This window comes from Doryrhamphus excisus, linkage group LG10, assembly GCF_037039965.1.
Source record: "Doryrhamphus excisus strain RoL-2023G ecotype Guam linkage group LG10, RoL_Dexc_Guam_v1.1, whole genome shotgun sequence".
NCBI classification, from domain to species: domain Eukaryota; kingdom Metazoa; phylum Chordata; class Actinopteri; order Syngnathiformes; family Syngnathidae; genus Doryrhamphus; species Doryrhamphus excisus.
Window position 1 is genome coordinate 20,426,704 of NC_136366.1, and position 16,607 is coordinate 20,443,310.

Here is a 16,607-nt window from a genome sequence, read left to right on the forward strand (position 1 = left end):
CTGAAAGTCATTTGAATAGCCCTTGCAACGAGAGAGACTCACTACAAGTCGCCGCTGCTTGAAACCTACTCAAATATCAAGAGAAGAGACGCACGGATAAACCGCTAAAAATACTCCCTTTGTATTTATTAAGTTTGGCCGTGTGGATATATATGTGTGTGTGATAACAGGTGGAACGTACGAACGTAGTTTGGCTAGTTTTGTGTTTTACGGCTGACGTGAGCTGCATCACATCAAGGTAGGTTGTTTTCTAATTGCCGTACTTGAGTAAGTTTGTTTTTAACTCCGGGTACATTCTTCGTTTGCTGCTAAAAACGCAACTGAATCATAAATCCGTTATTGAAAGTGTTATGATCTAACTTTGTATGCTTGTGAACACCCCCCCCCCCTCTGTTTTATATAATTGTCCCATTAGTTGTTTGTTTACCACAGTGAATAGTCTCAGGCTTGTGATGCACACACAAACAAACATGGCTCTCCAGCACCTGTGATGGGACTGTGGTTGCACAGCATGGCTTTTTCTCACAGTCAGCCCTTGACTTTACAGTGTTCTGACTCACTCACAAGACCATAATGTGGACCAGGCATGGTGCCCTGTGTGTGTGTGTGGGAGAGAGAGAGGGAATAACAGATTGTGTGTGCCTGCAGGGAAAAGAAATGGGGAGAATACCAAAAAAAAAATTTTGTACTCCAGGCCAAGCAGTCCAAAAAACACTTGAAAGGCTTCCAACATCTCCTTATTTCGGCCTACCTGACAGACTGCATGAAAATCCTAAAATTATACTCTTAAACACTTAAATAATTTACATTAAGGCAGCCCTCAGTGCTCCACCTGGTCTAAAAATAATCCACTGCTTTCACCTTTTAAAGTGACACACCCTCACTCGTTTTTAGAATCCATGTTTTTTAGCATGTTGATGTTTGTCATATTTTAGGACAACATAACGTGAGAGTGACAGGGGAAAAGCCCATGTGCAAAGCTTAGGTTTGTTATATCCTCATAGGAGACGCGATAATGTGTCTTTATCCCTCCTGACTCTAGGTTAATACTGTACTAGCCTACCAGATCACTGGGGGGTTGCATGTGTGTGTACGTGTGTGTCCAGCTAGTGTAAGTTGGATGGTTGTGTCAAGCTGGGGTAGTGGAACTGGAATGTTAGACATCAGATAGCATGGCAGTGTCTGGAAACGGATGCAGGTTTTAACGCATGGACAGACAAGTAGAGAAATCGATATCGATATCAGGAGTGACGCTGGTGATCTGCTGCAGAAACTTGCTTTAATGTCCTTGGCTGGTATGGGCTCCATAAGATTGGTGGTATAGACGACGACTAGCACCAGATTCAACATTCTTTATGGAAATGCTTGTCAAATAGTGGGGGTGACTATGAGGTGTCAGGGGGTGTGAGTGGCATGTACTAGGACTATACAGTCGTCGCTCATATATCGTGGTTAATTGGTTCCAGACCTGACCATGATAAGTGAAGTAGCATGCAATATTAATAAATTGACTTTTTTGTATTTAAAGCATAGAAAATAAATCCATGTTTTGCCGTTATTAGAGCCCTGAGGTCATGAAATAACACCCCTATAGTCACCGATGGTACATAGAGATAAAAGGGGACTACTGAAAAGTGTTTATTTTTTTGATGGCGTGCATCAAAACACCACTGTACACTTCCAGCCACAATAAGGAAGTCAATCACACAAACCGCCCATAAGTCAAGTGTACCTATTTAGCACTAGCTAAGTCAAAGCTCTTCTCCCTTCATTGCTTAGTTTTTCTTTGGAATGCATGGTTGATAAATGGGGTGTGCATCTCCGCAACGTGTTTTGAAAAGGTTTGTCGCTGTGAAAAAACATGTATTTTGCGATACGCTTGGACTTTAACCTCGTTTATTGTCACTAATACGGCTGACCATAAAGTTTTTTTTTTTTTGCCATGAGAAAAACAAGCCTCCTCTTACATACCTGCTGCAGCTTATTCGTGCCAAAGTACAGGACATGTGGTACAAAGTAGAACGAAGATAGTGTTTCATTACACTTGGCCGTACTGTGAGATATAAAGAACACTGTTGTTTTGATAAGTCATACGCAACCTTTCTCTAAATTGTACTTTTATACAGACTAACTAGAACTACTGTTCATTGGGACCGACTTAGAATATAATAGAATATGAATAGACCCCATCCAAGCCCAACTAATCTACAGTTGTTCATGGATATCCACCTCCTTCTGTCAGTAATACATTGATGCATTCTTTTCTGAGTAGTTTCAACATCACCTTGCATTACCTCACCCTGTCCCACATCACATTACAATATTAAAATGTGAGAAGCCCCACCCATGCGCAAACTTGTTATCTAATAAGCAAACAGTGTTGAAAAGAGAAATGGAATGCCTAAAACAGGAGTAAATGCACAAAAGAGTATTGCCTTCTCTTATGCAACAATTTTGCATCACAGGCCAGTTACTGGGTCATATGTGGTAAATGTTCTCTGAGGTTAACTGGCTTCCAAAAAGTGCAATTTATAGTCCCATGGCCCAGCCAGCTGCTTATACTTAATGCCATAAAGTCACTTTATTGTAGCCCGACCCTTGCTCCTCACAGCGTGTGCTTGCCATATCTGCTTAGATCAGTTAATGAGTTTCGATAGGCCCATTTTTCATTGCAGCCAGCACTCACGCTCGTTTGTTTGTGGCCCTTTTGCAAATAGAAGCGTGGCTGTGACCGTTCACCAGGTCACTGCAGATGATATATGTGAGAATAATACAGGATATATTTGCACATTTATTGCCAGACTGATGTGAGCCTACAAGAGGCTTGGCGTCACACAGCCTGACAGTAGCGAGTGTGTGAAAGCTGCTATGTGTGTGTGTGTGTGTGATCTGCTCTGATCTCTTCCCGCGGGTCTTTGTGCGATTGTTAACGCCATGACAGGACAGATAATACCTCCATTGTCATAGACCACCCCTCTTCATCCTCCAGCCTCCAACCCCCTACATAGCCGGCTGCACCTTTTTAAAAAAAAAAAAAAATCTCATAATGTGATTTGGACAAGGTAGCATGCCAGTGGTAGCTGGTTAAAGGGTTGAAAGAATCTTCCTCTGAATGTTCTGAGCTCCTATTTCAATGTCAGTGTTGTATTGAGTCGAAAAATATACCTCGTGTGTGTGGCTGTATAGTAGACGTAAAGGAGCTGTTCTTTTTACTGCACAGTAATTGAGACAACATCAACAGGTTAACCTGTCTAGGTTTTAGCCAACACATGCACTCCATTTTGCCACATAATTCCTAATAGGCATTAAAAAAACTTTGACATATTTACCATGTTGTTGTGTAAACATACCCTCAACCATCATTACCCCAAAACAGGCACGTGCTGAAACCACAAGACTGTGTTGTGTTATTGTGTTTCTTTGAAGCACTTCACACACAACCGGCTTGTTTAAATCCATTAAGAGTTGACATTAGCCTGCAGCTCTTTTTTTTACGTTCAATTACTGACTACACTTTAACCTATAGAGGCGTTATTGTCTTCAGTGACATGAAAAAAAATGCATCCAGATTACAGGGTAAATGTACTTGAAACGTTTAAATGCACATACAAGAGTTGTGGTTTTTAGTTTAGCCATTTATTGTACTTTTATTCCCACATCAAACTACATTTCTGAGGCTGTAGTCTTTCAGGGTTTGGAATCCAGGAGAATGCAAACTTGAAATTATACTCCCAATGTCGTCATTAAGTTGTCTAACCTACAATTTAGAGGAAGAGTTCAAACTGCAGTATGGAAGTAGTAACTTTCACAGGGGTCAACTTTTCAGGAATTCAGCCAAATGCTTTAGATGTTTGTTTTTTTTATTCTCCGACAAAGACCGTCAACCCTTGTGTAGTGGATTCTTATGTGGAGTGGACCACCACTCTCAGGCATAGATGACATATTGTAAGTCGAGCAAGTTGAAGCCACAGTAATCTTTTAACCGAGTTAGGAGGAAGAGAGATCGTAGAGTTCTGTAGACAAACTGCCGCTGCACTGGCTGGCACTGGCATGGCGCCGAGTGTGTCTATGAGTGTGTGTGCACGATGTTGGCTAAAGCAGACACTCCTCTCTCTCTCGGGCCCATGATGGACGAACAAAAGCCTGCTGGATTCCTGCGGTGCATATGCACATCAGTGCTTGAGGTATGTGTGTGCGAGCCAAGCTCGATTTCCACTGGCATATGGTCTTGAGACAGGATGAAGATGGCTCCAGAGTTAAAGCATGCCTGGGTGGTGATCTGAGATCAGCTTACCTTGCTCAGATCCAATTATCTTCACCATTAAGACAATAAAACCCACTGCTGTCCCTAGAGCTCGCATCTGTCCCGTCTGCTTGTTTTGTTTGTCCACTTTTCTGATTTAAGTTTGAACAAAACAACTGACAAAAGTGCAATTGCAGCACAATTGTCAACTTAGGATAAAAACATATTTAAAGGTTGAGTGAATTTCCACTGGGGGGATGTCTTCACCAAGTTCAAAGCCCGAAGGAATGCACAGAGGAGGGCTACAATTATGCGACTTAGCGTAATTACGCTAACACTTCTGAGTCTCTACTTTGAGTGATCAGGTTGCACGATATTTGCACAACCTGCGAGTGCTGCTTAAAGATTGACCACATTCCAAGCACGGTATAGGCAACCTGTTGCACAAGAACAGGATAAGCCAACACAAAGAGTCGTTTTTGTTTAGCCAATAGGAGCATTTTGCCAACAAAGTGTGATTTCTCAGCACTTGATGAAAAAACCTGTTTAATGACTTATTGTTGTGATGAATGAGATGTATTTCCTGCGAAAAAATATGCCTATTTTAAAATAAAAAAAATTTATATTTTTTAAATACTAAATATATATATATTTTTTTTTTGGAGGGGGGGGGGCAAAAATCTCCAAATATGATGAATTGTGACTAGCGGGGGATTCACTCAAATTTTTTGACTTGAATAGACAGAAGCTAAAAGTTTTTTTATTTATTCTGTTCTCTCCCCAGGTGATCATGCCTCCCACAACCCCCCCATATGCTGGAAAGTTTAGCTCCTGCGGCCTGTACAGCAACAACAACAACTACCCGCAGCCTCACAGCCCATATCACCATGCCACCTGTGCAAGACCCCCAAAGGAAAGCAACGTCTACCAGGGCGCTTACTCTGCATCAGAGAACCCGTATGACATACCGCACGCTCATCACACGTATTGCGGCGTACCTGTGGACTCCTCCAGCATGAAGGAGCATCATTACAACAGCAGGGGTTCCGCTTTGGACAACCTGTACTCCAGCGTGAGGCCTCACAGCCCGCGCCAGCACAGCACTTCCTGTCCCGCACGAGTGCACCGGCAAACCAGCAACAGCAGCGGCAGCGAGCAGTCCTGTCGTAGCAACCCCGCTGCAAAAAGTCAGCTTTATGGACGTGGCATCACTGCCAGCTACGGGGAAATGTGTTACCATGACAACAGTTTGGTTTCAGCATCTCTCGAGGCCCTGATCCAACATTTGGTTCCCACAGTGGATTACTACCCTGATGTGAGTTACACGCACACTTTTTTATTGTCTCTAAATGCACTTGCCAACCTCACTGGTCCTCACCATCTTGTTCTGTGTCCTTCATCAGAGGTCGTATGTGTTTACTTTCCTGCTGAGTTCACGCCTTTTCCTGCACCCTTATGAGCTCATGACACGAGTTTGTCACCTGTGTGTGGAGCAGCAGCGCTCTGGAGACGCCCTGCTGGATAAGGTAGGTGGATAATACACAGTCACACACACACAATGTTCACACATACTTTTTTTTTTTGGTTACCATGTAAACAGATTTATGTCCCCACAGGATGATGAATAGCGGCAACACACACACACACAGTTGGCTTCACTCTTTCCCACACTTGCATACACATTTTTGGCAGGAGATATTTACAATTTCATAAGCAAAGAATAAAAGACTCTTCTTAATATCAGTGGGGATGTTATATATGAGAAATATTAGGCTCTTTGGCACAGCTCAGTAGAACAATGTAGATAGGACACACCTATGAGGAGGTCTTATTATGTTGACATACAGTATGATGTTTGTTCAGATACGTTTCCGTGAAGTGGCGCCAAAGCTGGTGCAGCTGCTGACCGAGTGGACTGAGACCTTCCCGTATGACTTCCGGGATGAGCGAATGATGCGTTGTCTCAAGGACATGACGCACCATGTGGCCAGAGGGGATGAGGTTAGTGCCGCATCTTTTGTGTGAAACACAGTCCGATGTTTAGCAAGCACAAGGACGGCAAATACAGCGATCCCTTGGTCAGCGTCTTTAATCCATTGGACTCAATCCAATACAGACTCTAACCAAGGCAAGTTTTCTCATAGAAAATAATGTAAATCAAATTAATCCGTTCCAGACACCCAAAAAAGTTCAAAAACATTTGTTTTTGAAGCACTAATTTTCAACCACTAGTTGGGACTAACTGATGATGCTTTCTGTTTTATCTGAATATTTCTACTGCATCTTTGCCCCCAGTACTCATGGCGAGCCATGCAGCAGATGACCCAGCGCCTTATCAAACGCCTGTCGGCTCTGGGCCAATACGAAGAGGCAATAGCTGCGTTGAACTCTGTGGCCACCGAGCGTCCCGCCTCCCTGAAGAGCAAAAGGGAATCAGCCCAAAGAAACGACATACTGAGCTTATGCGATGACCCCTTCGTCCTCGCCCAGCAGCTCACGCACATTGAACTGGTAAGCGCTTATTTGTTCTCTGTATGTATATTTTGGGTTTTATAGTATCTTATTAACTTTATAGGCAGTTTCATATTAACAGAACCTTGTTTTAATCTACGTAAATACAGTAAATATGCGGTTAGAGCAGTGTACAAAGACAACTTTGATAGACTTACACGAAAGCTTTTATTTTATTTGGCTTCCTAGTGAGCCATAAAGCAGAGCATTATGTTTATCTACATTTTCCGTAAAAGTTAAATGCATTGAGTCGTTTCTGTGGCATTTTTTTTAAAGCCTGTGTGACTGTTTGTATGTGTGTTTGCAGACTAGCTTAGCCTTTCATTAAAGTTTAAACACACCCTCCTCATAAAGATTTTTCATCATCATCATCTCGCTTATGTTATTACGGTTGTTGATTTCTTTTGTTTTTTTTTCCTCCTCCGCTCTTCATCCTGTGTTCCACTCACAGGACAGGCTGAGTTTTATTGGGCCTGAGGAGTTCATCCAGACATTTGCCATGAAGGACCCTCTGGAGAACCATAAGGTCGGTGTGCAGTGACAGTTGTCATGTATTACGTCTCTGTGTGTCTGGATTTAAAGCAACATTACAACAACCAGAGTCATCCCTTGTTTATCGCCGTGAATTGGTCCCAGGCCTGACTGTGCTAAGTCAATTAGGATTCCCTATTTATAAATGGAATATTTTCACACTTACAGCATAGAAAACACAATAACAGGAGTGTAAAAGTGACTATAGGGGTGTTATTTTATGTCTACAGGGCTCTAATGTTAGAACCGTATTAAGTAAGTCATCAACAGGTTTTCTATGCTGTAATTATGAAAATTCCATTTATTATATATGGTGGTCGGGTCTGGAGTAGGGGGGGGGGGCTCCATATAAAATCTCGCTTCAGGCGCCACATTGGGTAGGGCGGGCAGTCAACAACGTGCCGTATGTGCTTTGTTGGCTTTGTAATTAACAACATCAAATAAGGCAAGCGCTTCACTTCAATATTTTTCATTTCTATTTTTGTCTTTGGCCGTGCGTCTAATTTGCAAAGTTAATTTGCTTTCCAAACCCACATGAAGCGTCCGCTTGGCTGACGTGTGTGAGTTTTTCCTCAACTTTTTTTTTTTTTTTTTTACATTTGATGTCGCTTTTGAAAACGCATCAAACACACCGAGCCTCCCTGCGTGCGCACGCGTGTGTGTGTGTGTGTGTGAAACACTCGCTCTTCCTCCCTGCCGTGCGGTTGTGCTGCCAGTCAGCTGAAGAGTGGCTTGCAGTCAGTACTCCGCCGTAACCCTTACCACTTACATAAGACCCATTTTCTATAAATGTGTATACAGTATATGAAGTGTGCCGCCACTGCTGTGTAAGCATTACATCATCATGGTCGCGTCAAGTATAATTTTACAGCACTTTATTATTAGTATATGCATTTCTACATGCAGTAAGTGTCTTTGGCAAACAAAGTCTCCCTAGGCCAGGTGACGCAAATGCAAATGAGATAGAAATAACAGCTGATGCGTCACTGATTTCATTGTGTAGGAGAGTTCGTGTGGGAGTAAAGACCGAAGATTCTGTCCAGCAGGAAGTGACAAATAGGCACACTTTTTATCTTTTTATCATCATCACAAAAAAGGGCCCACTTTTATGGTCCATGTGCAGTTGAAGGACACTTGTTGTGGTTGTCTTCCATTGCTAGTGCAACAATGTTCATCTTCAGACTTGAACCATCCCGTTTCCTCTCTTCAACTTCTTTTCAGGGTTTCTTCCGAAAGCGAAAGACCAGCAACCTTGAGGCTTACGTGAGCTGGTTCAACAGGCTGAGTTTCCTCGTGGCCACGGAAATCTGCATGGTACTTTGTCTTTGTACACCGCCTCAGGCCGTTCGTGTGCACAAACATTTCGTGACGCTCGCCTTCTCGCATTGCAGCCGATGAAGAAGAAACACAGAGCGCGGATCATCGAGTTCTTCATCGATGTCGCGCAGGAGTGTTTCAACATTGGCAATTTCAACTCCCTCATGGCCATCATCAGTGAGTTGGGGATTGGGGGGGGTACACTCCACTGCCTTTTTCCCCACCATTTGCCACGGAACGGCAACATTAGCCACAAGATGTCATGATAGCACACCGTTGATTATGACATCACATCATTAAAGGTGGCAGCCACTTACAAATCAGCCTCCTCTATCACGTGTAGTACCATGTGTAGTACCATGTGTAGTACTCATGAATGCCTCATTAGTGCTGCTGATTAGTAGGAAGAAAGGAGACGGATACGAGTTGTCCATTGTACAAATAAAGCACCCACACAAACACATAATAAGGATTAAAAGATTCCCTCGGTCTAATTTGTCGATAGTTCCCACTTAGTTCCTCACACAGACTGAGTCACCAACGTGTGGATGCTTTGTTTGGCCACTCGTTTCCTCCAAGTCGTCTGTTAGGCGCACAGTTCATTGAAAACCAAACCCGGCCGTACAGAAATCGAGGTTCCACCTTATTGTCTAAAGAACATATGAAATATAGTCATTGTGGCTACATCTCATGAACCTTTCACAAAGCATTCAATTCCACCCCGTGCAGATTTCTCATTTGAACAGAAACGAAGAAAAAGGCGGCCACGGGGTTGGATTTTCTCACAGCCACCATTTTCTCCAAGTTTACAACTGTCACTTTGTTGCTATGGCCGCCTGCGTGCCAAAGGCTTATCACCGCCAGGCTGTCTTTCCCTCTGGTGTGTCTTTGTGTGATTTGTACTGGTGGCCTGTCAGTGGCACCTACCACACCGAGCACCCTTTGTGTGATTTATACTTGCAGTTGTGTATAAACGGAGACAAACTCTTTGTGTCTTTCAGCCGGGATGAACATGAGTCCTGTTGCCAGGCTGAAAAAGACTTGGAATAAAGTCAACACGGACAAGTTTGAAATCCTAGAGGTGAGAAAACCCACACGTATGATGCGGTAAACGTCATCACGGACCACACAGTACACAATCAGCTCCTTGCCTTTCCGACCACCTGCGACCGTCTCCATCCAGCATCAGATGGACCCGTCCAGCAACTTCAGCAACTATCGCACGGCGCTCCGCGGCGCCACTCAGAGGTCCGAGACGGCACACAGCGTCGAGGAGAAGATTGTCATTCCTTTCTTCAGTCTCCTCATTAAAGACATCTACTTCCTGAACGAAGGCTGCGCCAGCAGGCTGCCCAATGGACACATCAACTTTGAGGTTGGGACACCGTGACACTACACCACCTTTTTATTGGCATGTGGCATATTCTATAAATAGAACAATTTAACAAGAAAATGCATCAGCAAAAATGGACAAAACGGCCATCATTTTACAATAAAGTCAACATATTATGTCCATAAAAATCAGGATATAGAAAACCACAGACACCCCGCCTATAGTAAAGCCATAATGACAATGTGTTGTAACACTGCCCCCTTGTGGATGAACACGTCATGTACAATTGCTTGTGTGCAGTATATAGTACCTGTTGTTGAAATGTCACTCCCACTCATTGTTTTTTTTGTCTTTCCAGAAACTGTGGGATTTGGCCAAGCAGGTGAGCGAGTTCCTGGTTTGGCGTCAGGTGATCTGTCCATTTGATAGAGATCGCAGAATTCTTCAGTACCTCGTCACCACGCCGGTCTTCACTGAAGACGGTGAGCCGACCTGCCTTAGTAGGCTTTTTTCTTACTTTAGGAGGAAAAGGTAGTAGCACATCCTCATCCTCCACGCAACCTGCGAGGCATGTCCAACTTTATCTTTTTAGGATGAAGAATTAAAGTGAATACGATACATTAGGGCCGTCTAAACTGTTTCCAGCCACAACCTCTTAGTGGGAAATGAAAGGATGCAAGGGTCGCTTTGAGATTCTGTCAAGATGTTGAGATGTTATATATATGTCATCTCATCTTTGTGACATGCAAAAGCATACTTATGCAAAGATACTTATGAATGATATGTAGTATTGTACATCGGTCACTAGGTGTCAGGACTGTTAATGTAATGTTTGGAAAAACGGAACAACAGGCTTTTATTGCAGGTTTAACTTGCCTTGCACCAGCCACACTCATCCCGAACATGGGCTGTTTATGTCTGCTATATTTGCTAATACGTGCATAAGGCTGACTATAGGGGTGCTATATAGTCACCCTTATAGTCTAGGGCAGGGGTGGGCAAACTACGGCCCGGGGGCCACATCCGGCCCGCCCAATCTTTCCAAAGTATTTCATTTAAAGTCAACATACAACCTGGCATCATGGCCTGAGCCAACCTTTTGATGGTTTTATCAATTTCCTTTTTTGACATGGTCTGTTGTTTACAAAGTGCTCCTGAAAAAAGGGACACAAGCACATAATAATAATAATTAATTATTATTAGAACTATTATGATTATTATAATTATTATATTAATGCTAATTATTATATTAATTATATATATTAGTTATATTTGCATATTTTACATAATAATAATATAATAATTATTATTTTAATTTTATTGTAATTATTATAATATTTTATTATTTTAAAAATATTTAAATATAAATATAAAATAATAAATATTAATGGCAGATTGCATGACAATTTTACAGATACAATAATACCAGGTGGACTGTTATGTGTAAAATATATAGTCTGCCCCCCCCCACCTGTAAATTTTGTCATATCAATGCGGCCCGCGAGTCAAAAAGTTTGCCCACCCCTGGTCTAGGGGGCTCTAATCATGTTAAACACAACAAACAAGGAATTCGACATATAATAATTTGACATAAAACGGTTTGCAATTCACCATGATACTTTACAACATATGTTAAAAATCGTCATACTGTACATCATATCCTAAAATCACCTTATGTAAAATATATGTATCATAAGGAACATCACATCATGCCTGTGCATGTTTATTTCTCCAGAGCTCCATCTGGCGTCTTACGAGAGCGAAGGACCAGAGAACAACATGGAGAAGGACAGCCGGCGATCTCTTCGGTTGGTTTTGTTTTTTTTTTACACGCCGCTGGAACAAAAACGCACGACGACCACAGTTAAAGTTGTGTTTTCTTCTTTTTAAAGATCATCTCTGCTGCATCGAGAGAATCGGTGATGAGGACAATCCCTTCCACTCCACACGATGTAAATACACACACGCGGTCACGGTGGGCCACTCCCACACCACGGAGACAAACTGCTTGCAGGTAGTGGACAGTCTGCCTCGTCGTCTTCATTTTTAATGGCATCAGTTAAAAATGTGAGTATGTACACGAGCACGGCTCTAAATATTCCTTAGCGCACTTTGACCATGTTTTGGTGAAACAATGGCGTGACGTCATGCAAGCTGAACAATGCACTTCCTCCCTTCGTCAAGGAGGTTTTATGTGTGCTTTTAGGCATCTTCCTACAGTATTCCATTGTGTTTTGTATCAAATGTATAACAATGAATGTTTTCACGTATGTTATCGCCATGCTGGTGAGTGTTTGGATGTGAATGGAGAACAGCTTTAACACTAAATGGGAAACAAGTCGTCTCTTTTCCTGATGACTGTGAAGTTTCTTTGTGTATAGAAAAAAAAACTCATTTTCTCTTGGAAATGTTTTGTAAAGTGTTTATGTTTAGTCTTTCCTGTGTATTTGGTGTCTCTGGGTACTTTTACTGAATTCTTTGTGAATATAGAAATATATATTTTTTTCTCCCAAATAAACAATAAGAATCACAAATTCCATCTATTTTGCTTTTAGCCAAGTGAAAACACCAGGATACATAAAAAGATATTTAATAACTATTATTTACATTTAATCACAAAACAGGACGATGGTGTGAAGTCCAGATAAATTTGTGTTTCAGTCTCAGTGAACTCTGGTGAAGTTGATGCAGCGGCCCTGCAAATACAAAAAACACAAGTTTTGATCTGTGGAATTCTATGTTTGTTGATCTACGTATAATTGTACGTCTAATTCGATGTGCGATTCTATGTTTGTTGATCTGTGTAATTGTATGTGTTTAGAATTGATAGACATTGATATACATCAACAAACACAGAATCACACATTGAATTAGACACACATGATTTCACAGAGATCAACAAACACACATCAAATAAGACACATACTATTACACATAGAACTATACATATACGAAACCCCCCACACACACTTTTTCAACTTGCTTCTAATGCACCTTTCTGGTCAAAAAAAACAGGGGAAACCTCACACACACACTCAACAGGGGCCCAGAAGCACTCCAAAAAGGCATAAAATGCCAATGTTTGAGGGCGGTGATTTGACAAAAAACGTAAGGGGTATGTCGTTTTTCAACTTGCTTCTAATTCTCTTTTTTTTCTGGTAAAAATAAAACAGGGGAAACTGCATAAAATAGCGGTGTGTGTGTGTATTTCACATATAGAACTAGATACATAGAATCACACAGAACTCGACACGTAGAATTATACATACTAGATACACAAATATGGAATCATATATACAACTAGACACAAAGATCTCACACACACACACACACACAGAGATTACACATAGATCCACAGGCATCGAATCACACATCCTTTATGTCAGCAAAACAGAATTACACGTAGACCTAGACACATAGAATCACATGTAGATCCACAAATCTAGAATTACACATAGAACTGTATGTGTGGGCCTGTTTGTGCATTTCTGTGTGTGTAGAGTTAAAACGTTTGGGTCCATGTGTGAATCTTTGATATGCACATTATGCATATCGATTATGCGATTATGCATTGATATGACAAAATGTACGGGGGGGGGGGGCAGACTATATATTTTACACGTAACAGTCCACCTGGTATTATTGTATCTGTAAAATTGTCATGCAATCTGCTATTATTATTTATTATTTTATATTTATATTTAAATATTTTTAAAATAATAAAATATTATAATAATCACAATAAAATTAAAATAATAATTATTATATTATTATGTAAAATATGCAAATATAACAATAATATTATATATAATTAATATAATAATTAGCATTAATATAACAATTGTAATAATCATAATAGTTCTAATAATAATTATAATAATCTAATAATAATAATAATTATTATTATGTGCTTGTGTCCCTTTTTTCAGGAGCACTTTGTAAACAACAGACCATGTCAAAAAAGGAAATTGATAAAACCATTAAAAGGTTGGCTCAGGCCATGATGCCAGGTTGTATGTTGACTTTAAATGAAATACTTTGGAAAGATTGGGCGGGCCGTATTCAAACACTTGGTGGGCCGGATGTGGCCCCCGGGCCGTAGTTTGCCCACCCCTGGTCTAGTTTTATGTGTGTAGCCCTAGCCCTCACTAATCTAAAGCTAGCCTACCCATAAGTGGCTAAAAGTGGCTAATTGTGGTTTTGTTAAGATTTTGTTTGTCTTTGTGGTTTTTGGAAAGTGAAAGGCCAGCCATGTGTCCGAAAAATACAATTTTTTTGCCATATGTAAGACGCATCACACCGGACATAGGTTCAAATGTGGATATTTAAAGTAGAAAAAAAGTATTTGAACGAGAGCCCTGTTAATGATTTCATAGAAATGTCATGAATGTGTCTTGCCTTGTCATGTGGCGTCGGCCTCATGATCGCTACTCTGTTGTACTGTCTTCTCAACAACGCCAACAACGCATCAAAACGCCCCTGAAGGTCACACCAAGGTCACGTGATTCCACATCCAGCAGCTGAAAGCATATTTCCCATATGTCCCACATCTTTACCTTGATGGGAGTGTACCATCTGTGCTGCGGGAGAGGGTTATAAAGTGGAGGAGGTCTTAGCGGTGGTCGAGGTATGACGGGCTCCTCCACGTCATCCGGCATGGTGACAACGGCGTTTTTGGCTTTCTCCAACCTGGAGCCTTCCTCTGTGGACCCCTTCTGCCCCCAGCGGACCTACAACACGCTGACATGATCAAAGGGAAGCGAACTGCTATGCTGTATATATTTTAATATTATTACTTAGAATCCATCCTATCTCACCTCCATGCGTTTGATTCCGCCAGGACCTCTCCCGCCATAATATGATGCATCCACTGTGGGCCACTTGTGTTTGGGGGAGAAATCTTCCTCTTCCTCCTTAACGATGAGAATGAAAACATTTTTACCACACTTTAGCCTCCATTACCCCTTATTGTGGTTGCAGTACCAGCGAAAGCCACTTGATGTCAATGTTGCGCTGTTTGATTTACAGTAGTTGCATTACTGGTATAGCCAGGAGATGGCAATGTTGCTCTATTTAATTTCATTTACATACACTATACATTATCATCGTTTTATAATTTGAGATAAAAATCCCTTAAAACAATTACCTCATCATTTGCAATAACAATTCGTTATTATGAATTGATTTTGTAATATTAACAAAGTAGGCACAGGAGGCCACTTTGATATTTTTATACATTTATATTGTGTTAAAATGCTTAAAAAACATAATATATACAGCAATGCAGTTCAGTGTTTTGCAAGATAATCCATTATTTTCTGTGGTCTACTCACAATTACTGGAGGGGGAGGAGGCGCACGAGCGGGTGGAGGGTCTCTGATCACCTGTCACGTGGACAAACGACACCTGACTATGAGTATTGAAATGATGAGTATTGAGTTTCAGGTTCATGTGGCCTACTTTGGACTCACCACGGTGCAGCACAGAGGCCAGAACCACCAAAGGAAACCCAGAAGCAGCAAAATCAGAAGAGCCAACAGCAACCACAACACCCAACTCCCGTCTGACTGTGACAAACAAATAGAGTTCTGGAGCCGAATCGAATCTAAGAATTAAACTCATTTTTCTGGGTGTTTCGCAGGGGTGTCTAAATATAATATAATCATTTTGGTAGAGTAAAGTTGAAATATTAAAGAAAAAGTTGTAATATTATGTAAAACAAAGAATGAATAAAGTCGTAATTTTTTGGAAAATGAGGTTGCGGAAAAAAAATTCTATATTAAAAGACAAGGCTCGTGTTTATTGGTTCTAGAATGTTGGTATTTGGCTTAATACATTTTTTTTTTACATTCGTAATAATTTTTGCAATTATTTAATTCATTTATTTATTCAATGATTATCTATAAAATGTGTTAAGTGTTAAGATTTTTGGGCGTCTGGAACAAATGAATCGGATTGACATTACATTTGCTTTAGTTTAAGTTTGTTTTGGTTTGAGTTGGACCTTCTGGAATGGATTAACCGACGTTAACCAAGGCATCATTAAGAGAAAAAAAAGCCACAATTGTACAAGAATAAGCTCAATATTATGTAAAAAAATATTTTTTATTAAGTACATTATTTTATTTTTTTAGCAATATTTTTCATAGTATCATCCGCAAAAAAAAAACGTTATCTAGTGTTCCTTTGCTGCTACAAGAGTACTCACACAGGTTGTGGCATAGATAGTAATGGGAGCCGAAATATAAGACTGGCCGTCGTTCAAGCTAACCAGCACCTCAAGTGGCCTGCAAAACATCAGAAAAGGTTTTGAGTTTTCGCTGGTTCAGTATGTATAAAAGCGGTTTCCATCACAACTCGTGTTTGCACTGGAGCCAAGTGGACCTGCAGTCCGGGAGGGGGGGTAAATCAGAGGGACACACCAAGCCAAGTCCTTAAAGTCCTTAAATTCTGAATTATTACCAATTCTATTGGACACAACAATGAATTCACAGCCTACCACACTTAGATCTTGGTTTCCTGTAATGTGTTCAGTGCTAAAACTTTGAAGTCATTTCCATTGGTTGTTGACGTTGAAGCAGCTGAGATTATTTCAGCTGTGGGTGTAGCTGTGTGGGTGTTCCTCAAATAAATACATATTGGTGCTAAACCAAGCTGGCGTCATAAATTCAG

The 16,607-nt window shown here is 41.0% G+C and overlaps 2 protein-coding genes across 5 annotated transcripts in view; one reads left to right on the plus strand and one right to left on the minus strand.

The window, feature by feature from the left end:
- LOC131109795 (ras-GEF domain-containing family member 1B-B-like) lies at positions 1-12,743 on the plus strand. Its single transcript, XM_058062153.2, has 13 exons — positions 1-238; positions 5,028-5,558; positions 5,647-5,769; positions 6,107-6,244; positions 6,539-6,754; positions 7,206-7,280; positions 8,507-8,599; positions 8,677-8,779; positions 9,604-9,683; positions 9,786-9,977; positions 10,294-10,417; positions 11,671-11,743; positions 11,828-12,743. The coding sequence occupies exons 2-13, from the start codon at positions 5,034-5,036 to the stop codon at positions 11,856-11,858; spliced, it is 1,773 nt and encodes a 590-aa protein (XP_057918136.1). The 5' UTR covers positions 1-238; positions 5,028-5,033; the 3' UTR covers positions 11,859-12,743.
- Positions 12,228-16,607, minus strand: part of LOC131109803 (anthrax toxin receptor 1-like) — a 17,316-nt gene continuing 12,936 nt past the window's right edge. For 3 of the 4 annotated variants that reach the window (XM_078794297.1, XM_078794298.1, XM_058062174.2), the window contains 7 exons: positions 16,144-16,222; positions 15,407-15,502; positions 15,269-15,319; positions 14,753-14,848; positions 14,492-14,665; positions 14,334-14,414; positions 12,228-12,631 (listed from right to left, as the gene is read on the minus strand). In XM_078794297.1, coding sequence (XP_078650423.1) covers positions 12,599-12,631; positions 14,334-14,414; positions 14,492-14,665; positions 14,753-14,848; positions 15,269-15,319; positions 15,407-15,502; positions 16,144-16,222 — 610 coding nt within the window. In that variant the 3' untranslated portion in view covers positions 12,228-12,598. The remainder of the gene's footprint in view (positions 12,632-14,333; positions 14,415-14,491; positions 14,666-14,752; positions 14,849-15,268; positions 15,320-15,406; positions 15,503-16,143; positions 16,223-16,607) is intronic. The other variant, XM_058062165.2, reaches the window with a different exon arrangement.